Genomic DNA, 25,570 nt, shown 5'->3' with positions numbered 1-25,570 from the left:
TGTTTTACAGCAAAGAGGCCACCAAATCCAGGCCAATGTGGTGTGCATTTTGACTTCCTCTCTTAACCACACAGAGCCTTAAGCCACGAGTGATGAGGGATTTATTAGTCCATCTATACATATTTACTGAGAGTCCACGATAAGCAAAGCATGTATCAGGCAACGGGAAGGATAAAAAAGTAAACAGCAAAATGTACTCTCAAGGAACTCATTCATTTATGAAGCAAATAGCATGGAGAGCCTACCTATGTCAGGTACATAGTAGGCACTGGGTTCGCAGCAATGAACCACACTGTTTTCTACTTTCATGGATCTTAGGCTCTTTTTTTTTTTTTTTCTTTTTAGGTTTATTTATTTATTTTTGAGAGAGCGGGGGAGGGCCAGAGAAAGGGAGAGACAGAAGCCCAAGCAGGCTCCGCACGGTCAGCGCAGAAACTAATGCAAGACTCAAACCCACGAACCGTGAGATCATGACCTGGGCCGAAATCAAGAGTCAGACGCTTAACCGACTGAGTCCCCCAAGCCCCCGCCCTGGAACTTACATTCTTGACGGCAAGGAAGACAATAAGTGAAAGATACACAATATAATGTCGGGTGTGACTAGGGACCATGAAGAAAAGTGAAAGAGGCAAAGGAGTGGAGAGAGGCAGGAAGCGCTAGTTTGGGTGGTGCAGCTGGACATAGCCTCTCTGCAAAGGTGGCATTTGAGCGGGGACCCATGGAGAGCGAGGGGGCTCTCTGCCGAAGGGCTTTGCAAGCAGAGGGACCAGCGAGGCGGGAACACATTTGAAGCTTAGGTTAGTTTCCTGGGGCTGCTGGGACAAAAATACCACAAACCAGGTGGCTGAAGACAACAGAAATGCACAGCCCTGAAGGCTTAGAAGTCCATAAGCAAGGTGCCAACAGGACCGTGCTCCCTCTTAAATCTGTAGAGGAGAATCCTTCCCTGTTTTTCCCAGCTGCCGGGGTGGCCAGCAATCCTCAGCCGTACTTGGTCCGTAGCTGCGTCGCTCCATCTCTGCCTCCATCGTCACTGGACTTTCTCTGTGTCTGTCCTTTCGTAACCATAAGGACACCAGTCATATCGGGGTTTGGTTGAATACTGGCCTACCCTAGGGACCTAGCCTATTGACCTCATCTTAAATTAATTACATCTGCAAAGATCCTATTTCCAAATAAGGTCACATTTGCAAGTAGCAGAGGTGAGGGTTTCTACATATCTTTGTAGGGGACACAACCCATAGCAAGGCTTTTTTTATTTTTTATTTTTTTTAATGTTTATTTTTTGAGAGAGAGAGACAGAGAGACAGAGAGACAGAGTGTGAGCGGAGGAGGGGCAGAGAGAGAGAGAGAGGGAGACACAGAATCTGAAGCAGGCTCCAGGTCCTGAGCTGTCAGCACAGAGCCCAACGTGGGGCTCAAACCCATAAGATGTGAGATCATGACCTGAGCTGAAGTCAGACGCTCGACTGAGCCACCCAGGCACCCCCATTTAAAAAAAATTTTTTTAATGTTTATTTTTTTTGAGAGAGACAGGGTGTGAGCGGGGGAGGGTACCCATAGCAAGGCTTTTGAGGAACAGCAAGGGGACCCATGTGTCTTAAGCAGAGCGTGTGGGGTAAGCGGCAAGAAACTTGGGCCGATTGATGCAGGACTTTGTAGGTGACGAAACACTGTGGTCCCCCGAGCCATCTCCCTTTAGCACAGTGATCCACAGTGTTTCAGAAGGTTCACTTTGCAGTGTGGGAAATAGATGGGAGCTCCTTAGCCAGTATTAAGACACTTGCCGTGTGACCAAATTCGTTCATTTTCTTCTCTGGGTTGTGGGGTTTTTTAAGTTCATATGGGTCAGAGTGTTTTTTCCCAGAGAGTTCTCTGCTCCCTGGGTGGTGGAAGGATCCCTAAGAGACTTTCTGGTTTGACTCTGCCAGGACCCAGGGATCCCGCCAGTCTTACACAGGGTGGGTGTTCATTTCTCAGCTTGGTTTTCCTGCTCCTGGCAGTTGTGTAAAAACCAGGGGCGTTGACTCTTTCCAGGAAGCTGTCATTCCCTATGCAGAGCCCTGAGCAGATGGCAGCCTTCCTTGTCCTTCTCTGGGTCCCAAGGCCAATTTTCTAGATCACTTCTCACAGAAGAACCAGCCCTGAGGCCCTGCTTCATGCAAGAAGGGGTCCTGCCCTTTTTCCACCTTTCTGTCTGGGCATTCTTGGAGCTGGGTACACAATGCATTCACTTTGTGGAAACTCATGGAGTTGCACATTTATGATATATGACCTTTTCTGTAAGTTATATTTTAATAAAATATATTAATAATATATATTCAATAAGACAGTAAATATTAATATTGATATACAATATTATATAATATATAATAATATATTAATTATATATTTAATAAAATATATTTAAGAAAAATATATTTAAAAAGCACCTTCCCTGTGTCTTTATCTGGGCTCAGTTCTCCCCCTAACCCTCAACCCGAACCTGAAAGCCCTGGCTTTGAGACCCTCAGACCTCCCTGCCCTCTGCTTCTAATGCCTAGAGATATGCCTTTCACACTCAGCTGAGATTTGGGAGGTGGAGGGAATTATGTTTATTTAATAAATCGATCTGTTTACCGCGGGGAAGCTAGAGGTGACCAGAGGTTTCCCGGATAAAAGTCAGTGATGACTTCAGGCTGAGAGGAGGAAGGAATGCTTTTTCATCCAAGTGGTCTCAGAACTTACAAGAAGAGAGGAACTGGAATGTCTTCAACGTGAGGGGACGCCACGGAGGCAGAAAAGCACACAGTACCCAAGAGCAAAGCATTCACGTCACCACTGCACAGGGTGAGGGAAGGACTAAGAGTTAAAAGCTGAGGGGCTCACGGACTGGGGATAGTCGTGACGGTCCCTGAGAAGCGGAGCCTGCTGGGGGCTGTGCACTGAGGAAAACAGTTGAGCGAGTGGTGTGCAGGCTACAGAGCGCGAGACACGTGGGGTGGGGAGAACAGGTAGGAGACAGGAGACAGTGCTGGTGGTTTCAAGCGCAAACCTAGAAGGAGTGGGGAGAAAAGGGAACCACTGCAACAGAATTTTGGGACCCGGAAGGCAGATGGATAAATGGCTAATGACTTAGCAACCCAAGAACCCTAAGCTGGCCATCCTAAGAACCATCGAGAGTCACACGACAGAATCCCTAGGCGGCTCAGGATTGGCGCTACCAGGTGGCTCTGGGGGTGGGGGTGGAGAGAGGGATGCTAGGAGACGGATTGAAAGTTGGATAAAGAAGTCAGACTTCCCAGATCCCCCCAACTGCAGCAGCCGGCTGGAGGTGAGGTTGCTGGGAGGCCGCCCAGGGCTCTGGGCTGAAGATAGCAGGTGCACTGCAGAGCAGGTGCACATCTACCCACACGCTGGAAGCCTTTCCAGCCCTGTTTGGAATTCTCGGCAGGTAACCATGAAGCACTACCCGACAACTGAGGAGAGCCTCTAACTGGAAAAAGACACCCAGCCAAGTAGAAGAAAACAATATGGAGGAAACAGGGAAGATGCAGTTAGAAAATTTGGAATAGAGACCTTAGAGATGGAACTTTCTGAGGTCAGAATAAGAATTAAAAAATTTTTTTCATCCTTTACTCTGCTAAGAGATGAAAAACTCAATAGAAGGACTGGGAAAAAGTTGAGGAACTTCCAGAAAATACCAAACCCCCTCCCCCACCAAAAAAAGATAAAAGAACATTTAGGGGCGCCTGGGTGGCACAGTGGGTTGAGCGTCAAACTCTCGAATTCAGCTCACGTCATGATCTTGCAGTGCATGGGTTTGAGCCCCACATCAGGCTCCACGCTGACAGCTTGGAGCCTACTTGGGATTCTCACTCTTTCTTTTCTTTTCAACATTTATTCATTTTTGAGAGTGAGAGAGGCAGAGCATGAGCGGGGGAGGGGCAGAGAGAGAGGGAGACACAGAATCGGAAGAAGGCTCCAGGCTCTGAGCTGTCAGCATAGAGCCTGACGCGGGGCTCGAACCCACACACCATGAGATCATGACCTGAGCCGGTCAAACACTTAACTGACTGAGCCACCCAGGTGCCCCATCTCGCTCGCTCTTACTCTCTGCCCCTCTCCCGCTCACACATGTTTGCTCACTTGCTCTCTCAAAATAAAAACTTTAAAAAAAAAGAACACTTAAAAAGCCTTATATCTGAATAATAGTTTTAGAAAGAAAGCAAAACAAAAACAAAACAGAAGGGAGACTTTCAATGAAGCAACTTAAGAAACTTCTTCACAGCTCCAGGGCACGATTTTCTGGATGTAAAAGGGGCTGGTCAACCATCCAGTGGGAATGAATGCAAAGTCCCAAGAAATACGAAATTTTGGAACACTGGGGGCAAGTTTTCCAGAAAAGACAGGTCATATGGAAAGGACCAGGTGTGAGAATGCTTGGGAATTCTCAGTAGCAACACGGGAAGTCAGGACTTCAAAATTCTGAAGGAAACGTGCTTGTTGGCCCACATTTTAATATGGAGACTATGGTTCAAGTGCAAAGATAGATCAAGAGCGTGTCCAGATATGCAAGGTCTCAACGAATTTACTCTCCCCACAGCCTTCCTCAATAAACTACTGGAGAATGTGTGCCACCAAAATGAGGAAGTAACCCAGGAGGGAAACATAAAATACTGGAAATAAGATGTCCGATACAGAAATAGGATGTCGGACACGGAAAGGCAAAGGGAACTGTGAAAGACAACTCTGGATAACTGTGTTCCGTGAACAGAGGGTGGATAATTGAGACTAAAGCAGACAGAGGCTCCAGAAGCTTCTGTGGGAAGATGGAACTATGACTACCTGATGTTCTTCACTAATCACATTAGTAACGTTTCATGAGGTAGAAAGAAACTTTCCAGAATAAGAAACCAAACCATTTAATTGACCAGTGATTACCAATACGACTATAGTATTTGGACATAATGACGTACATACCTTTTGTTTTTTCTAGAAGGGTTGAATGAAATGTGCTGATTCTAAGTTTTAAAACACTTCAAATTTGGGAGTTTAAAACTTTATTCTGCCACTTACTAACCATGCAGCTTTGGGCACGTGCCTTAACCTTTCTCAGCCATTGTCTTAGGGTTAATACAAATTACCCAAAGGTTACCGTGAGGACAGAAGCACAGGACAGTGCGTGGCCTGACACAAAGCCCTACTTGCAGCACCGGTGGCAGCTGTCCTAACTTCGAGAACTTGTCAATATGCCTTGAACGCTAAATGGAAACACATGTAGTGCTTTTGTAGCCATGGGCCGGTATTGAACAGCCTCGACCTTACCCAAATTTTCCCCTTTCAACTACAGTGACTAATGGGAGATAATTAAATGATACGAATAATTAAATTACTATCACCTACAGTGATAGTAAGAGAGGCTTAAGGTTGCGTTTAGAAGCAGTAGGGAGCTGGGGCGCCTGTGGGGGTGGGGCTCAGTTGGTTGAGCATCTGACTCTTAATCTTGGCTCAGGTCACGATCTCACAGTTCGTGGGTTCGCAACCCGCGTCAGGCTCTACACTAGCAGTGCAGAGCCTGCTTGGGATTCTCTCTCTCTCAAAATAAATAAGCTTAAAAAAAAGAAAAAAAAAGTAGCAGGGAGCTACTCAGTGATGGTCAATCTGGCTGTCCAAAAGCCCCACCTGGGTAGCTTCTGAAAGACATCCAGGACCCAACCCTGAACTTTGGGTTCAATTAGTCTGGGATAAGACCCAGACATCGGCATTTTTAAGGTCCCCAAGTGATTCCAGTGCGTGGGAAGGAAGGTTGCTTCTGACAGGGTCGTACTGCCCTGTACACTAAAGAAGAAAGTTTTAGTAAATGCTAGAGGCAAGCAGGTGCGGAGCGGGGAGGGAGACGCTGAGCAAAAAGGTAAAAGCTGGGTGGCTGCAAGCGGCTGCCAGACACAAGAGGGAGAGTTAATACCAAAGTCGTTTGAATTGCCGAGTAGCCTCCCGTCCGTCTCCAAAACCTCAAGCGGGCCTGTTGCACAAGTAGCAAAGGTAAAGGGGGTTGAGGGGGAAGAATCAACTTAAAGAGCCACGTCAGGAAAGAGCCGTGAGAGGACAGTCCCGCAGGAACAGGAACTCGGAACTGGGTGTCTGTGGCTGGACACACGGTGGGGCCTCAGGATGGGGCTGTGACACCAGGTGGCAGTAACAACTACACGGTCAAGGGAAGAACGTCCGCGTGCATGAGGTTTGCTGCTCGCCACACTCAGATTCTTGGCCCGATGTCACCATGACCTTGACGCATTTATCCCCACCTAATCCCACAGCTCTCTCTCAGCATTCAAAATTCTCCATTCATTTACACAATTAAAATTTACACTAACTGGGTCCAACCTCTTCCTCAAATTCTGATCAAATGAACTGCCTAGTTGAATCCAGTCAGAGCTCATTCACTTTCTTCCAAGTACTTTTTACTTAAAGATACAGGCCAAATATACGATATATCTTTTTAAGTTTATTCATTTATTTTGGAGGGGGTGGGAGGTGGGGGGGAGGAGGGGAGAGAGAGAGAGAGAGAGATTGAGAGAGAGAGAGAGAATGCATGTGTATGAGTGGGGAAGGGGTAGACAGAGAGAGAGAGAGAAAATCCCAAGCAGGCTCCACACTGTCAGTGCAGGGCCCAATGTGGGCTCAAACTCATGAACCGGGAGATCATGAGCTGAGCCTAAATCGAGTCAGACACAACCGACTGAGTAGGCCAGGCACCCCACAGGCCAAATATACTATAAATGCCCCATTTCTATCTGCCATTTCACTTAATTGCAAAATAGGATATAATCTAATGTGTCCAAAAATAACAAAGATTACAAAACTTAACTAGAACCCACATCTAATTTTTAAAACTTGTTCCTCTTCACTATTATGCAATTTTAATAAAGCTACTAAATTTGGTAATATCTAACTTCCCATATACACATTATGAAAAATAAAAAGATTGACAAAAATGAAAAAGGCATGAACTAATGTAAGACTGAGATGTTCAGCTTTAGAAAAATTAAGCCAGCAAATAGTTTTTATGTGTGTCCATTTATTGATTGCTGGGAATACAGCCTATTGAGAATACATGACATGCATTTTGGGAGAGAAATTAACCAAATCTGAAATGAAGGCATTCAATAAGCCTGCCTAGGAGTTAATAAGGTAACACAGATTAGATCTAAAGACACGGTGTGGGAAGACTCAGACAGCCACGTACAATTGTCATTAAGATTCCAGCTGCAAATTCTTTTGGAATTTATTTATTCTTAATTACTTAGAAATTACCAGGAAAGAGGGAAGCTCACTGCCTCTTTAGCTTAACCTAACGCTAGGAAGCAAAAAAAAACATTTTTTTGCCGTAACTTCGAATTGTTTAGGGCAATTCCATTTTTACAAATTCTTCCACACCAATTCATATGCTTCAGAATTATAAGCAGCTCTACACAATTAGAAAAGATTAATAACCAATGCAAAAGTGTGTTTGATTCCAGTATCTATTACTGAATCACATTGTTCTAATACTAGCAGATTTTTACACCACACTGTTAATTTTCCCCCAAGATGTTCTAACTCACGGATACAATAAAATGACATAAATTAAAGAATTCCAGTTACACTTAACAGGACGAAACGATTAAGTTACTGGAATGTCTTAGTCCATAATTAAAACCTGTTTAAGTATATATGCGGCATATATGAGGCAAAAATTATAACCTATAATTAGATAAAAATGCTGAAATGGATTTATAACTGTAGTGTTACATGCCACATGTTTCCCCCAAACTTTCTGATGGATATTGTTTTTTTAAATGACAATACCAAAAAAAACCAAAGACAATATGGATGTTACGTGATATTCAAATGATTTGGATTGCTTTTGGTGGTAGAGAAAAAAGAAATAGATAAACATGAATGGAATAAAAAAGGGAAGATTTTGGCTTTTTTTTTGAAAGAGGCAGTCTGTTCCTTTCATAAACTGTATTCTTTGCTTAATGTTTCTGGAGGAATCAGTTATGGTTTGCAACGCTGGACAAATCGTGGGTATAAGCATACGTCTCGGATGTGATACCTATTCAGAATCCAGGTCAAGAATCGTTCCAAGCCCAAGCCATATCCGCCATGAGGACATGTGCCATATTTTCTCTGTTTAAAAAAAAAGAACAGATGTTTAAAATTTTGTCTAAGATATTAAAATTTTTCTACTGTGAAATGAGTTCACTTATCGTGGTTAAGAATTCAACTCTATTTTTAATTTTTTTAAGTGTTATTTGTGAGAGAGAGAGAGAGAGAGAGAGAAGCAGAGAGAGGGGCGAGGGATCCGAAGCAGGCTCCGCACTGTCAGCACACAGCCCAGTGCAGGGCTTCAACTCACAAACGGTGAGATCATGACCTGAGCCGAAGTCAGACGCTCAACCAACTGAGCCACCCAAGCGCCCCAAGAATTGAACTCTTATTCTATTTGCTTTCATAGGCCACGTGTGTAGAAATGATTTGGTATGAAAAATAAACCAGGGGTTAAGTGTCACCCTGAAAAGAAGAGATTTCAAACTTTTAAACTAAGTCAACGTCTCTGTTTATCAGAGGGAAATGAAAGCTAGCCTAGACGCTGGTAGAATCTAACAACAATTTTTTAAAATTTTAGTAGCAGTGACAAGGCCAGCAGCTAGTAGCTTTTCAAATGAAGTGCACGTATTATTGGACAACGGTAAAACTAGTAATAATCCCATGCCACACTATTAGAACATCAAGCTGAATATAGCTCGTTCAAACACCAAAGTACCACACTGACTTCTCGCCTTTTAGGTTTCAGTTTATACAGAACTATTATAATGAAAACATTTAAGAGTGTAAAAACCAAAACAAAACTGTTCTTACCTGATCTGTGTACCAGTAGTAGGGAGTGGGGTCAATCCCTTCCCTTTTATAACCCGCCAGCATTTCTTCACTATCCCAGATACGCATTGAGCCTCCCACAATCTCACCAACATTTGGCATCAACACATCCACCTTTAAAAACAAGTAAATAAAATGCAGTTACTACCAAGCTGTCAGTCATGACACGGCTCTAGTTTCAAGGAAAACCACAATGAAGCTCTTACAGCTAACAGAGCACTACGGATGTAATATTCAAATCCTGTAATTTAACAAGAAATGTTAAACCCAATCAGAAGACAAAACCCACTTCTTCAAATATTGCCATTCTAGATGTATAATGCAGCATTTGCCATGAGCTGTATCTTATTCCAGTGGCAGTCCCCACCCCCTTAAGGAGCAAAATTATGATCTGAATCACAAACTGACAGATTCTGTAAGGCGGGAATCCTCAGGACATCGCTGCATGTAGAAGGACTTGATCTCTACGGGAAATCGACATAGCAAGATGGGCTCATTAATGGTGTCCGTCATCAGTCTCTCAGGAGCTTCTGGGATATCCTGCGGTGAAACAAGGCTTCATTAACATTTACTACTCGAAAGGCAACACGACAGAGGCAGCTCTCACCCAGAAGCAGCCCTTATCTCATGAATGCAACACAGCAGAGAATACACACCCATCCACAACCCATACCCATGGGTGGAAGCAACAGTTTCTTTCAAAAACAATCAAGGTATTCTAAAAACTCACACGCAGTTATTAAACCAACCGCAAAAAGATCCGCTTCCTTCTACAGTACATCTCAAGAGCCATGCTGCTTGAGAGACGAAAACCAAACCACTCAAGTCGTTATCACTGTGACTAGATACTGTTCAGTTTCTTTTCTCAGGGGCCAGTTTCGTCTAGCTCTGAAGCAAACATGGTCCGCTTAGTCCCATATGGCATAAGATCATCAGTGAATGCTCCAGAATATCACTGGTCTATGCACAGTGTGTTATTAATAACACTAATCTTTAAACTCTCCTGTCATCTGTACTTCTTTTCCTGTTACAATAAATCTATGTGGCTTCAATGGTAGGAAGACAAGAGTCGTAAGACAAATAACCAGTATCAAGTTCCTAAGCGTAACCGCACGTAGAATAGTTGGCCGAGAAATGTTAGATGATGAAGAACAGGGCTAATCTGCTTCTCATTCGAAACATCATCTGGGTAAACCACACATAAATTCAAGTTAAACCTGTAAAGTCTTGTCTCAGTACAAACTGACCGAGAGAACAGGACAAGACTCATTGGTATGTTTAACCTAAGAGCCAAACTGGAGCTTAGCAATCACCTGGCACAGGGGTCACCAAGCCCCAGTCCCGGGAGGCCTGTGCCCTCTAAAGTAAAGAGAGGAAATGGGAGATGAGTTGGATAATACTGGTCCCTCAGCTTTCGTCTGCTTTACCTACTAGAGTGAGATTTAACTGGGAGGAAATGGTATTAAAAAAAAAAAAAAATTTAACGTTTATTCATGTTAGAGAGAGACAGAGAGAGAAACAGAGTGCGAGCAGGAGAGGGGCAGAGAGAGAGGGAGACACAGAATCCCAAGCAGTCTCCAGGATCTGAACTGTCAGCACAGGGCCTGACGCGTGGCTCGAACTCACGAGCCGTGAGATCATGACCTGAGCCGAAGTTGGATGCTTAACCGACTGAGCCACCAGGCGCCCCCGGGAGGAAATGGTCTTACTGCACATTCCAAAAAGTTGGAGGACCACGTATGTACTCTGGTGTCCTCATGTGTACGGGATGACATCAGCGTACAATAAAAGCTGACAAGCTTCGAGGGCCTTTTGAGCCTCAAAGCATTCAATTCACGGAGTCCTCACAACATGGCAAAGCTGCTCTTACCTCCACAGTAGAGATAAAGAACCAGGGGGTGGGGTCACTGGCCTCCCATTACTCAGCAGTAAGGACACAGGTGGGAGCTAAGCCCACCTGGAGGGCTTCTTACTCCAAACATTGTGCTCTTTCCACTCAACTTTGTGACACTACTTTGCTAAGTTTTAGGTAATAACGATTCTCAAATCTTCAATACAAACATTTTTTTAAAGTGTTTCCTTATTTTTTGAGGGAGAGGGAGGGAGAGGGAGAGAGGGGGAGAGAGAGAGAGACAGAACATGAGCGGCAGAAGTGCAGAGAGAGAGGGAGACACAGAATCCGAAGCAGGCTCCAGGCTCCGAGCTGTCGGTACAAAGCCTGACGTGGGGTTCAAACTCACGGATCACGAGATCATGACCTCAGCCAAAGTTGGACGCTTAACCTACTGAGCCACCCAGGCGGCCCCAAAATTTTGTTATTATACACCACCAACTGAAACACTAGAAGTAATTTATAGAGGTCTAATATACTGTTTGTCCTCTCTGTAAATTCCTTCCAAAAATGAAACAAAACTCTAGTTAGCAGTAGCTACTCATATATATATATATTTTTTTAAATAGCAATACTCAAATTTTATCTATAAAAACAGATTTGCAAATACTATGTAAGAAATGATTAAATGCACAGGGAAGAGGACTTAATAGTGTTAACAATCTATACCTCTAATATACATTCCCAGTTTATCTGAAACACTAGACCACCTTCCCCATCAAGACCACCTTACCCTGCTCTCTTGGTTTGCATTTCAAACAACAGCTATTTTCTTTGACTCTTCTCCACCTGGAAAAGTTTTAATATATTCTTTTGGGAGAGGAATCCTCTTTGAAAGAGCCAGGTTACTTTCTCCAGACAAATAAAACGAACATAAACATACCAATATTTTGTATGTAATTCCATTTATTTTTTTTAATTAATTAACTTATTTTGAGGGAGAGTGAGCATGAGTGAGGGAGGGGCAGATAGAGAGGGAAGGAGAGGGAGGGGGAGAGAGAGGGAGAGAGGGAGAGAGAAAGAGAAAGAGAAAGAGAGAGAGAGAGAGGGAGAATCCCTAGCAGGCTCCACACTATCAGTGCAGAGCCCAACGTGGAGCTCGAACTCACGAACCGTGAGATCATGACCTGAGCCAAAATCAAGAGTTGGACACTTAAAGGACCGAGCCACCCAGGCGCCCCCTGCATGTAATTTTAAAGTTTACACCTTTCTGAAGCCTCCCACTAGTCTTGAGAATTACCACTAGAGTAAATCTAGACCATGGATTGATCATGGAAGAAGAGGAAAGAGGCAAAAGAGAAGATGTGACAGCTATTTATTGAATACTACAGAAATGTACCGTTCTAAGGCTTACTCTACACTTGCGGATTCTGAGTCCTAACAACCCCAGGGAGGAGGTGGGTCTGTTGTTACCATTTATTTGACCAGAAGCAGATGCCTCCTGCATTACTGGTTAAATAACCAGAGTAGCAATCCACTTACTCACAATGACACCTTTGAAACAACAATTAGAAAGCAATACATACCTCTCCAAATTCATAGAAAGTTCCATCTTCTTTCTTTATGTCGTGTTCTTTCAGCCACACAATAGCATCTGAATAGTTCATTCGCTTAAAAGGCCGTTTGGGGGGCTTGAAGTTCTATAACGGAAATAAAAAATACAGTGTATGTGAAGAAGCAGTAACACTAAAAGCTCCATTTTAAGAAAAACTGTTCATCATTATTGCAAAATGTTATTTCAGACTAGCAAACAACGAGGACATTCCTACAAATGGAATCAAAGTTTCTCTTAAAAATATAAGTACAGAAATGCGAGAACGTGGTCAAAAGGTACAAACTTCCAGTTATAAAATAAGTCAGTCCTGAGGATATAATGTGCAACAAGGGGACTATATCTAACAATACTCGATTTATAAATTTGAAAGTTGCTAAGAGAATAGATCTTAGAAGGTTGCATCGTAAGAACAAATTGTATATCAAATCATTATGCTGTACACCTGAAACTAATAATAAAGCTATGTACCAATCGTATGTTTAAAAATATATATATGTATATATATGTATATACACACACATATGTATGTATATGTATACATATACATATATATGTATACATATGTATATATGTGTGTGTGTGTATATATACACATAAACAGTGAGTTATTTCAGAGCTCACATCATTAAATCTAGAAAAACTGATGGTGAAGACTTCATTACTTTCCGAAAAAAAAATTATGATTTTGCATGTCCATAAAACAGTACTCCTACCGGGTTGAGGTCGCGCACTATGCTTGCTGCAGGTGATTTCAAGACTCTGTCCACCACATCACAAACCAAGTCCTCCAATCGATTCAGGAGCTCCTCAAAGGTCAGGAAAGGGCACTCTGCTTCCACGTGTGTGTATCTGAAGAACAAGACACTAGCTGGGGGCCACTCTTCTTTTCTGCCAAGTTTCTCCCAAGCAAGGACATTAACATTGCAAAACTGCCCAGAAATGTGCAATTCCAGCACCACTAACCAACTCCCAACTCAGCAACTTAGTTTTAGGGCCCCTTTCTTTCCTCTGGGAATAGTGATTTGTTTATCCCTTATAAAGGATCAAGGCCAAGTGAAAGAAGAGCCCAAAGCTAGCTCTGGCCTAGGAGGCAAAACCATACATGGCTTCCATTAATTTGTTGAACTGCCTTCCACATACCCTTTTAATAGGTCAGTTTTTTTTTTTTTTTACATAGTCATCATTTTCCTACATAAAGATTGCTTCTCTAAACATACGTTCTTAAAAATATTCTTTTTAAATAACAATAAAAAGACAATTCTGTACTCAGCCAGGTGCCTTCGTGTTCTGGACTGTTCCGCCCGGTATGACTGTGCAATACAAAACACATCTCCCAGAGCCGGAATGCAGGTCTCGAGGTACAACTGAGAGGACTGAGTCAAAAATGCCTCTTCCCCAAAATAGTCCAGCTTGAAGAGCGTAGCACCACCTTCCACCTGTGTTTGCACTAACGTTGGAGGAGTAACCTGTTCCAATGGAAAGGCGTAAATAAAGGCTAGTGAGTGCCACCATTCAAGTGTAAAAATGGCAGAAGGTATCGTTTGTTTTACAAAAGATGAACACACACTTACTTCATAGTATCCCCTATCAAAGAAGTGATCTCGAAAGCACCTAGTGACCACGGAACGTGCTTTCAGGATCTTGGACATGTTTTCTCCCCGGATCATCATGTGTCGGTTGTTGAGCTGGACGTCAACATCCGACTCCTCGTTGATCAGGTTATCAGCTCCTCCGGCAGGGGCCAACCCGATCAGTTCCCAGAAGTCACAGCTCAGCTCATGGCCACCGGGAGCCTACATTTTAGAAAGAGGGGTGGGGAGAAAGGAGAGAGAGGAGAAGACAAAAAAACTAACATTATTGAGGATTTTAATTTATGTCAAAATTTTTGGTAACCTGGTATTTCTAAGACCTCATCAGTATTAGCCTACTTTTCCAATCACAAAGACCCAATAATTCAATTTTACATTGATATTTTTAATATTCCTCTCAGAGTAAATATGCAATTTAAAAACAAAATAGGAGGGGCGCCTGGGTGGCGCAGTCGGTTAAGCATCCGACTTCAGCCAGGTCACGATCTCGCGGTCCGGGAGTTCGAGCCCCGCGTCCGGCTCTGGGCTGATGGCTCGGAGCCTGGAGCCTGTTTCCGATTCTGTGTCTCCCTCTCTCTCTGCCCCTCCCCCGTTCATGCTCTGTCTCTCTCTGTCCCAAAAATAAATAAAAAACGTTAAAAAAAAAATTAAAAAAAAATAAATAAATAAATAAAAAATAAAAACAAAATAGAAAAGCACTAACTAGAAAATAAATGATAATCTTGCAACTTGGAGTAAGTACTAACCACCATTACCAGCCAGCGTATCTTCTCACCTTTGCCCGATAATTTAAAATAACACTTTACTTATATTAAAAAACTCCTTAAATGCAAAGATTTTACCAAAAGCTCTTTCTCTTTGGAACAGATATATGACAGAAATTCAAATTCTCCCTAATAAGTTCATTAATAGCAATTCATTTTAGAAGCCAGGCATCATGGAATATATGTAATTATCTTGGTGCCAAACCCTGGAGAGCAAGTAACACATCATAACGACTACTCCGTTTTGCAAATGACATTACGTCAGTGAACTTGAATCAGATATTTATTCTGAATGTAGGTTCTTTTACATGAAGTCCGGGAGACCCTCTTTTATCGGTATTTCTAGTCTATCAGGAAGACTCTAGGGGCTCCCTCTGGTGGTTAATATGCCACATTCGTTCGTTTTCTTTCCCAGCCAGCAAGCAGAACCACAGTAATTACCTGAACGATTATTACCAACAAGTAGCTGTAACTGGTGTGGGTTATGGGCCTGTTGGCTGGAGAACAACTCTCTATCAGAATTACAGTTCACTTTTTCTAAAAGAGACTTTCAAATTCTGTTCATAAAATTTCAGATTCAGGTTACTGTCCTCTCATAAAATTTTTTGGGGAGATGGCTCTTACTTCCACCTTGCTGAAAAATTATTCACACATCCGTAGCAAAGTGGCTTTACTATGGCCCCTGAAGGTTATTTAAGAAATCTGTAAGACTGGAAATCCCTGAGTTTGTTGTATCATGTGAGATGTACAGTGTACATATCTCGCTGGAAAAGGTAAAGGGATGTTAAATTTAGCAAGGACATCACAGTAGCGGGTTTATTTCCCAAATACAGAAAGTACAAAAAGAAAAGCACTGGAGAACAAACAACCACCTATTCATCCAGTGAGGAATTCAATCTACTCACCTGCTTGCCCTTTGGGGTCAGATTCAGCATCCCATAGACTGCAACGCTACTCTCGGTGGCCAAGACTACTCCATTGTAACACTGACACTGTAAAAAGATTAAAGCTCAAATTTATTGACTCATATTTACGTAAAAATATATGTTCCAATGCATAGAAAGCTAAGGGGATTACTTACATAGAAGTTACCTGGTCTAAAACCGGTAAAATAATACGGCCATTAGTATTTAGTACTAATATCTACTATTAATAGCTATTTTTGTGGGGGAAGGATCCATCTATTTACAGATAAACATACAGAAGTAAATAGACACTTTATACACATATATATGCAGAAACGACAGTAGCCCACATCTCTTAAAAATACCTGAACAGTCCATTTTTTTTCTTTAAAATTCAGACTGTTGAAATAATAAACAGTCCACCTAGACTATGATCGTCGATACTACTAAAATCATTAGGACAAAAGTGACAAGTACCTTTATAAGGGAGGGGTCAGGCTATCAACACTTCAACTCACTATCATCAAATCATAGAAAAAAAGACAACATGTGTCTTTATGTGTTTTGTGATGTGATGCGATTGAAAGAGCAGAGCCTCGCCCAGGAAGTAGCTGTGTCAAAAACAAACAAACAAAACAAAACTAAACCAAACCAAACAAAAAAACCCAAAAACCTGAATCTGATAAGCTTATAAGAAATACAGAGGACAGAGGAACATGTTAAATGGCATCTCAGGATGCAACCAACCAAATCTAGAATGGACAAGTTCCACAAGACAACCAGCTAGGTTTTTTCAAACAAATAAACAGCAAGGGCTGGTTGTGGGGGGGCGGGTGGAGGGAGTGAGGATGGAGGAAGAAAAGAAAAAGGAAGAATGGTTACAGACTGAGATTTCAGACCCGCATCAACTCAAAGGAATACATAGATCTGGTGTGGGTTCTCATTCAAACCAACCAATTAGGAGTGGTCTTCATTTTAGGAAGTTGTGATAACATTAGCATGGTTATCTTAGAAATATTTTGGTGGGCGGGGGGGGGGGGGGGGGGGGCTCCTGAGTGGCTCAGTTGGTTAAGCCTTGGACTTCGGCTCAGGTCACAATCTCACAGTTTGTGAGTTCGAGCCCCGTGTCAGGCTCTGTGCTGACAGCTCAGAGCCTGGAGCCTGCTTCGGATTCCGTGTCTCCTTCTCTCTCTGTCCCTCCCTGCTCATGCTCTGTCTCTATCTCTCAAAAATAAATGCACTTAAAAAAATTTTTTTTCTTGGAGATGCAAATTCAAGTATATTTATATGAAATGGTACAATGTCTGGGGAGTAAAAGTGGGGCGGGGGGTGTAGAAAACCAGAACTGGCCACACATTAGTCATTACTTAATGACTTAATGTTTTTGTACCCCTAAAATTCGTATGCTGAAATCCTGCACCCCAATGCACGGGGTGAGGAAGTGAGGCCCCGCAGAGGTGATGAGGATGAGATGAGGTCATGAGGGTGGGTCATGGGGTTAGCACCCTTTTAAGAGTTACCAGGGTTTGCCCCCCTCCTCTGCTCTCTGCCATGTGAAAATGCAACAGGAAGTTGGCAGTCTGCAACCAGGAAGAGGGCCCTCACCAGAACACAAGCGGCCTCTAGAACTGTGAGAAGTAAGTTTCTGTTTGTAAGCCACCCAATCCATGGTACTTTATTACAGCAGCTGAAACTGACGAAGATGTTAACGAAGCTAGGTGATGAACCCCTGAGGTTTCCTCATACAGCTGACCTGGAACAATCTGGGAGTTAGGGGTGCTGACCCCCTGCACCGTCAAAAATACACTTATCACTTGATTCCCCCAAAACTTAACAGCCTAAGGTTGACCAGAAGCCTTACCAATAACATAAAATCAATTAACATATTTTACATGTTATGCGCATTATATACTGTATTCTTAAAGGAAACTAGAGAAAGGGAGACGTCGTGAACAAGGTCATAAAGGAGAAAATACACTTACGATACTCTAAAAAAACCCATGTGCAAAGCGGACTTGTGCAGTTCAAACCCATGTTGTTCGAGGGTCAACTGTACTGTTTCCTATTTTTATGTGTTGGAAATTTTCCATAATAACAGTTTAAAATACATAAACCGCTCCTAAAATTCCCAAAACTAACAGTAAAGGAACTTACTGAAAATAATCAGATTTTCAGCTATAAGGAAGAAAAAACACTTACCAAGTCATCCGACAAGACACATTGAAGATAACCCGTACCATCCCGCAACACTAGGAACATTAAATTCTTTCCTAAACGTGAGAAAGAAAAATTTAGCCAGAAGGTTCTCAAGGCACATAAAAGTACTTTCTCATAATTTGATATTAAAAAAGGAAACTCCATGGTTAAGTGTTAAAAGGTCAAACCTCCCTTGTGGCCCCCTTCCTCCGAAGCAGCCACTGGTAATATCACTACTCAGTATTCGTAAAGTTCTTTACTTTCTGCACTCTGCTCCCAAAGCCTATGTGAGCCTCATGATCCACGTGACCATGGGAAAGCAAGACAGTAAGCCATGTGAGACGAGGGATTAGGTCTTATTCACCCCTGCATCCCCTGTAATAACCTGGTGCTGTGTGCTCAGTGGGAGGGGCATAAACATTGCTGCACAGAATCACTCTTTTTATTTATGCCCCATCTTATTTCCAAAGGATGTGATAACTCCTTACAATAAAATACATGTAATAAAAATAATAATATGAGGGGCGCCTGGGTGGCTCAGTCAGTTAAGTGTCTGACTCCCGATTTCAGCTCAGACATGATCTCGCGGTTCCGTGGGATTGAGCCCAATGCTGGGCTCTGCACTGATGGTGAGGAGCCTGCTTAGGATTCTCTCTCTCCCTTTCTCTCTGCCACTCCCCCACTTGTGCCCGACTCTCTCTTAAAATAAACAAACATTAAAAAAAAATAAAAATAAGAGAAAGCAGAAAGTCAGAGCCAAGGGAGAAGTAGAATGCAGATACACTAATTATAAGAGTCAACACTACTGCCATAAATAAATTTCAGATCTGGCTTTGTACTTCCTGTAATACATCCCCTGCTTTTCATTAAATAATTAAATTCAAGGGGCGCCTGGGTGGCGCAGTCGGTTAAAGCGTCCGACTTCAGCCAGGTCACGATCTCGCGGTCCGTGAGTTCGAGCCCCGCGTCGGGCTCTGGGCTGGTGGCTCAGAGCCTGGAGCCTGTTTCCGATTCTGTGTCTCCCTCTCTCTCTGCCCCTCCCCCGTTCATGCTCTGTCTCTCTCTGTCCCAAAAATAAAAATAAAAAAAACGTTGAAAAAAAAAAAATTAAAAAAAAAAAAAATAATAATTAAATTCAAGTAGACAAATATTTACTGGATACTTCTGATCTCTGTGGTTGCTTACCGTTAAATAGCATTTAAATAATCTTTAAATAACTTGTATCTTAAATGTTTATTTATTTATTTATTTATTTTTGAGGGGGCATGGAGCAGAGAGAGAAAGAGAGAGAGGACCTCAAGCAGGCTCTGCACTGTCAGCCCAGAGCCTGATGAGGGGCTCGAAGTCACAAACCATGAGATCATGACCTGAGCCGAAATCAAGAGTCAGACGCTTAACCGACTGAGCCACCCAGGTGCCCCAGCATTTAAGTAATTTTTAAACCTGTAATAGTCATATTACAGAAGAACAAAGTAAGGCCATGGTTCACATCTTTTAAAACCTAGCTTCCAATACCAAAAATTTCACCCCTCTCCCCAAGAAAAGGTCTTTAACGTTCTCCTTCACCTAAGACCAGGGATGTTTAAAATTGAAGAGAGAAAAGCAAAGCTATACCATTTACCTTGCCTACGCAGCCTGTGGACCCAGCCAAATACCTTTACTCTTTGGCCTCTGTATCCTTCCAGTGCATGAATCTTCACCTGTCAAATTGAAATCAGTAACATTTGACCAACTGTGTAATTTACCACATATCAACTTCTCCACTACTATTAGACGGATGACAGTAAAAGTGTTAAAGATTCACAAATGGTACAAAACTACAGTCATTCTACAGCAGGTCGGAACCAACAAGTTTCACCATATTGGAGTGGTTAAAAAAAAAAAAAAATCCAAGTCTTCTCTTAGTGTAAAACTGACCCTGAGAAACATCGGGAATCTCAGATACTGATATATAAGCAATGATGAAATGAAGTCATAATAGCAACAACCAGTCCACACAGAGCCCTCTCCTGCCCTCATAGTCCCTCCTGACATCGAAAGGTGGAAGCTAAGCAAGGCCAGCTTTTGTTTTGGAGGGGTAAGGAGAGAGGAGCACAGGAAGGGGAGCATGAATGCAGCCAAGACAGCTCATCGTTAAGGACACAGGAAAAATAGGAAAATTCATCAGGAGCAAGAACGACTTGACATTTAAGTATGTCCACTCACAGCCCAGCATCTGTTCTAGAGAAAATACAGAGGCATACAATTCACAAAATCACAAAATGTTTTATCTGTTTAAAAAAGTCATGAAAACAGGGGTGCCTGGGTGGCTCAGTTGGTTAAGTGTCCAACTTCAACTCGGGTCATGATCTCACAGCTTGTGAGTCTGAGCCCCACATCAGGCTCTGTGCTGACAGCTCAGAGCCTGGAGCCTGCTTTGGATTCTGTGTCTTCCTCTCTCTCTCTGCCCCTCCCCTGCTCATGCTCTGTCTCTCTCTCTCTCCTTCAAAAATAAATATTAAAAAAGAAACATCACTATTAAAAAAAGTAATATTGAAAATCATGGATTTTGACCCCTTATTTTATGGTGAGGAAATGGACAGGTAGGGAGGGAGGACACTTAGGCAGCTTTTAGGCAGGGCAGGAACCATTCAACACCTAATTACTAAACTTTATAATAAAACGAACCCCAGGAGAACCAGCCTCATAACTCGAAAATGTAATTTCCCTCTACGCCTTCTAAAAGGCAAGGAAGGGTAAATGGTGCAAAGGAACAGACCATGGGGCACGCCCCTCAGACACAGAGCTGACAGTCTGGCGTGGGAAGTCCACGATACTTGGGACAACACGTGTCACACTCACACATTTTGGCTCTGGGAGACTTGGATCGTTTTTGATGGTAATTTTCTTTGCTTCTTCCAGGTTCTTTTCTCTTCGCAAATTGTCTTCTGCCTAATTTTAACAATAAAGCAATCTGTTAACACGGTTTCTAGTATTCTAACCCCAAAACCGTTCACAGTCGCAAAGTCATGACTCACCTCTTTCTTTTCCCGGGATTCACTCTTCATTTGTTCCCTATGCCACATTTTTTTAATGTTCTTCATCTGTGATTTAGAAATAACATCCCACCTCTAGAGAGAAAAACATATTTTTTTCAAGACCTCCATGTTCTGATGCAAATTTATTCATAAAATGTAATTCTGTTGAGTTTTTTAGCTCACCTACCTCATTTTCTTTTTGTGAGTCTATGTAAATGGTGGGGAAGGGCTCTTTTCCTACCGTCATCAAAGCCTTGGGTGGGAAGGGAGAAAAAGAAAATTGCTTTAACGTTGTACAATATTTGAAATCAAAATAACATCCTAATTATGAGGCAACTTCAGCTATCTAGAACATAATCAAGAGCCAGGAAGAAAAGCATACAGGCCCCAAGAGCCAAAAGTCAATGTTCATAGAATGACTGGTCAGATGTACTAAAAACACTTTGCTTAAAGTAGAAGTGCTCAGGTCCTTTCACAAAAATTCTAGCAAGTTCGGTTGCACATTACAGTTGACCCCTAAACACGGGTTTAAACTGAGTGGGTCCAGGGGCTCCTGGGTGGCTCAGCTGGTTGAACGTCTGACTTCGGCTCAGGTCATGATCTCACAGTTTGTGAGTTCAAGCCCTGCGTCGGGCTCTGTGCTGATAGCTGAGAGTCTGGAGCCTGCTTTGGATTCTGTGTCTTCCTCTCTCTCTGCCCCTCCCCTGCTCACAGTCTGCCTCTCAAAAATGAATAAACATTAAAAAAAATTTTTTTTAACTGAGTGGGTCCACTTATGCAGATTTTTTCCCACAGATACGGTATAGTACTGTAAGTACATTTTCTCTTCCTTATTTTATTTTTTTTAAGGTTTATTTTTATTTTTGAGAGAAAGAGTGCAAGCAATGGAGGGGCAGAGAGAGAGAGAGAGAGGGGGACAGAAGATCTGAAGCGGGCTCCATGCTGACAGCAGAGAGCCTGATGTGGGTCTTGAACTTATAACTGTGAGATTCTGACCTGAGCCAAAGTCGGACACTCAAATGACTGAGCCATCCAGGTGCCCCTCTTCCTTATGATTTTAACATGTTCTTTCTTCTAGTTTACTTTTTTAAAAAATACCATATATAATACATATACCGTTCAAAATATGTGTTGACTGTTTATGTGATTGGTAAAACTTCTGCTTAACGGGAAGCTATTAGTAGCTAAGTTTTAGGGAAGTCAAAAGCTATATACAGATTTGACTCTGCAGGGGTGTGTTGTTCAAGGATCAACTGTATACAGTTTCCCAGTATAAGGCAGACTGGAAGAAACAGATTTTAAGGGGCTGTGGGGACCAGCAGGAAGTATACGGAGAACGACAGAGGAGAAAAGACAGTCACAGATTACACCTAAATGGTTAATCTTCATTAAGAAATCAAGGAAGTTGTTTCTGAAACTCTTTCAGAAACAAAAACAATGGTTGAGAACCTTAAGGCTAAATAAGCCTCATTTAATTTGAAAAATTCCTCCATGTAGAACACCTCTTTTCATAAATATGAAGACATATCAGGTGTTGCTGTGTCATTTAGATTTCATAGTTTATATTACTTGATTCAGTCAACCACGAAATGTAACAAATTAGTCTCTCCAGGTACAGGATCTACAGCTTACAAAAACTAAAGGTCTAGTTTCCAAACCTGGAAAATAATTTTCATCTTGTCTTAACGCTAACCCCAACTCAATGATCATCGCAGAGGAGGGAACCTAGATCTTTTAAAAACATCCAAGAGGAGGAATTCTTTTTAATAATCAGACTTTGTAGAGATGTTTGTAAATCATTAGGAATTTGCTACCTGACACTCTCTACTGATGGCTCTTTTTTTATCACTGAAATTGAAAGACCCAAACTTTAATTCCCCAAATTAGAATGGCACACTTTTGCTAATAGTGACATTCTGCAAACATTCACCTAAACACTGTTGTCAGCTTTGGGGAGCCATAGGAATCACCCCAAAACACCTGGAAATGAAAGACTTCCCTCTAAAAGTTATGACTCAGCCTCCCTCACATGAAATTCATGCCCAGATTTCTTCTAATCTCCCAAGAGGCCTCTTAGTGAATTTACCACTAGAATCTAGATGTGATCCTGAGTCCTGAGACTCAAAGAATCTAATTTGTATTAGTACACTAAGAATGGACCCGTTTCTCAGAACAGACACTCCGTGATTCAGGAGTCTGTAGAGTGAAGACAGAATGCTAATTTACTAACGTACTATTATTTCTCATGATCTAAAAATCCTCGAGTTTCGCATGTTCTCTCTCAGGGTGATAAGAAAGAAAAAGAAGACACCTCTTCAAAATGTTCAAATTAAGGTTAAAACCTTCTTCATCCAATACTCTTAAAGCTACACAGCTGTATACATTCCTCATTTTCTCTTTCCTGAAAATTCTCTTCAAATCTATTTCTTGGGGTGCCTGGGTGGCTCAGTCGGTTGAGCATCCGACTTCGGCTCAGGTCACAATCTCGAGGTTAGTGAGTTCGAGCCGCGCGTCGGGCTCTGTGCTGACAGCTCGGAGCCTGGAGCCTGCTTTGGATTCTGTGTCCTCCTCTCTCTCCGCCCCACCCCTGCTTGTGCTCTGTCTCTGTCTTTCAAAAATGAATAAACATAAAAAAAATTAAAAAACAATCTACTTCCTGAAATAAAATCATTGACAACTCACAGAGCAATAGACATAAGTCATTAATAAACACAAAGCCATTTTCCTAATGAGACGCTACCTTTAGACCTGTTTTAAAAGGTTTCTCCTTGGTTCCATCACCTGTAGCATCATTTCCCTCTCGATCCGAGACATAGAGCTCTGTTTTACAAAAGGACAGTAAGTTACTCACTTGGCCAATAATTATTAGTCACCTCATACTGTAACTACTTCATCCATTCTTTACCTTTGTGAACAGAACAAGCAACTGATAAGCAAAAATTACCACAGTCCAAAAGAAGTATCATAATTACTTTCCCACTCCCTTATTTCAGTGACATCACATAAAAACACACTAGTTACAAATTTGGCTTTTCAAAATGAACTTTGATGATTCTAATTTGTGAGACTGCGTCTGTATCTATTGGAGTCCGAAACAAAACAAAACAAAAAAAGGCTTTGGAGTTGGCCAAACCAGACTGGAATCTTGGATATTGTGCTTTAAAAGCCAGGTGATCCTCGGGAATTCACTTAACCTTTCTGAGCTTATTTGTCTATGAAATGAGGGAAAACATGATACCCATCTTGATCGGCTGCACGGAGGACGAAATAACACATGCAAAACAGATATCCCAGTGACAGTGCACAGATGTCAAATAAATACCACCTCCGTCTGATCTTTAAAGGATACCGAAGCTCTGAGCTTAAACAAACTGCAGAAGGCCTTATAACTAGTTGAGTGTGAACAGTGACATCAGTCCAGGTCTCTGTCTTCCTTTTTCTATTGCACCATATGGTCCCCCGGAAATCTCAATATAAATGAGGATGTGTGAAAGCGAATTAGCATTCACAAGTCCTTTCGGGATGATCTCTTGGAAGAGCTTACATATTTGGGGATTACTCTGATGTCTCACAGTGCCTCGCAGTGCCCAAGTCTCAGCTGAATCACGAGATGGTTCGCCGTGGGGCAGGGTCCGAGGCTGCCGCCATCGCAGTCCCCGGACATTGGGGGTTCCCGGGGAGCCGGGCCCCGCTCCGCGAGTTGGGACCCAGCGGGGGTCCAGGCCCCTCCCTCGCTCCCATCTTTCACGAATAAATAGCGGTGGACCGCCCACTCGGGACCAGGCAATCCACTGCAACTAGCTTCCTGCCCCACGCAGGGGCATCGCTCCACTTACACACTCTGGGGTCCCCGATCCCCGCTCACCTAGTACCATCCCTGCGGTCGGCCCGGTCACCTCCAAGGACATCGCCTGCAACGCACTGCTGCCTTGTCACCCCAACGTGCACCGGAGGATTCCTCGACTCGGACGTTGCATCAGAACGACGCGCATAGGCCGCCCCGGCGAATCACCCGAGCGTCAGGGCGCATTGGTTACAGGAAGATACGACATGAGGGCGGGCGTCACTGTAGCCGCCATCTTTGGGTCGGGCAGAGACAACTTCCGGGTCCGACGCCCCGCCCCCGCGTGCTGAGGGGCTCTCGGCACTGTTCCCTTGGGAACTCCCAGGAGGCTTAGACCCGGGAGCCGGGGGAGGGGCTACAATCCTTTCCCTACGGTCTCCACCTGCCTGTTTTCCCTGCTGAATTCTGCCCCCAGCTGTAGGTGCGCTGGGGCCCTTTTGGAAATCAGACCAGAAGTTTCGCTCTGTATCCCCAAATGTTGGAATGCTTGTGGAATTAATGTCATCAAATATATTGAGAGCTAGCCACGAGGTGGGGATGAGGGTGAGGGACAGAAGAGGCCCTCACATGGGTTGCCTGTTGTGACATATGAAGATGCTTTAACTTACTAACGTAAATGGATGAACGTACAGTACTTACGTATTTATGATTTGGATTATGAATATTTTTATATAAAGTTGTAAGGATCACTCTTAGGCCATAATAATGCGGAAAGAACTAAGGCTTCAAACCTGGCTGAAATTCTGGTTCTGCCTTTTACTAACTGCCTTGGGGTAAATTCCCTAACCTGTCTATGCTTCAATTTCCCTATTTGGGAAGGATGATACAAGTACACTGCCCAGTGCATAATAGATACTAAAAAAAAAAAAAAAAAAAAAAAGGTAGCTAAGGTCATCATTGGTCAT

The 25,570-nt window shown here is 42.8% G+C and overlaps 1 protein-coding gene across 1 annotated transcript; it reads right to left on the bottom strand.

The window, feature by feature from the left end:
* Positions 1 to 7,040: 7,040 nt before the first annotated feature.
* On the bottom strand, positions 7,041 to 24,820 carry NARS1 (asparaginyl-tRNA synthetase 1). Its single transcript, XM_047086332.1, has 15 exons — positions 24,687 to 24,820; positions 23,562 to 23,641; positions 21,009 to 21,074; positions 20,822 to 20,914; positions 20,646 to 20,735; positions 19,426 to 19,504; positions 17,808 to 17,878; positions 15,609 to 15,695; positions 13,922 to 14,143; positions 13,617 to 13,816; positions 13,064 to 13,199; positions 12,322 to 12,435; positions 9,313 to 9,444; positions 8,887 to 9,018; positions 7,041 to 8,154 (listed from the first exon to the last, which is right to left on the bottom strand). The coding sequence occupies exons 1-15, from the start codon at positions 24,727 to 24,729 to the stop codon at positions 8,023 to 8,025; spliced, it is 1,677 nt and encodes a 558-aa protein (XP_046942288.1). The 5' UTR covers positions 24,730 to 24,820; the 3' UTR covers positions 7,041 to 8,022.
* Between the last annotated feature and the right edge of the window lie 750 nt (positions 24,821 to 25,570).

Source organism: Lynx rufus, unplaced genomic scaffold (genome assembly GCF_022079265.1).
Source record: "Lynx rufus isolate CCGP_SWC_20201006 ecotype Redwood Valley unplaced genomic scaffold, mLynRuf1.p SCAF_20, whole genome shotgun sequence".
Taxonomy (NCBI): Eukaryota; Metazoa; Chordata; class Mammalia; order Carnivora; family Felidae; genus Lynx; species Lynx rufus.
This window is presented reverse-complemented; position numbering and strand designations above follow the sequence as displayed.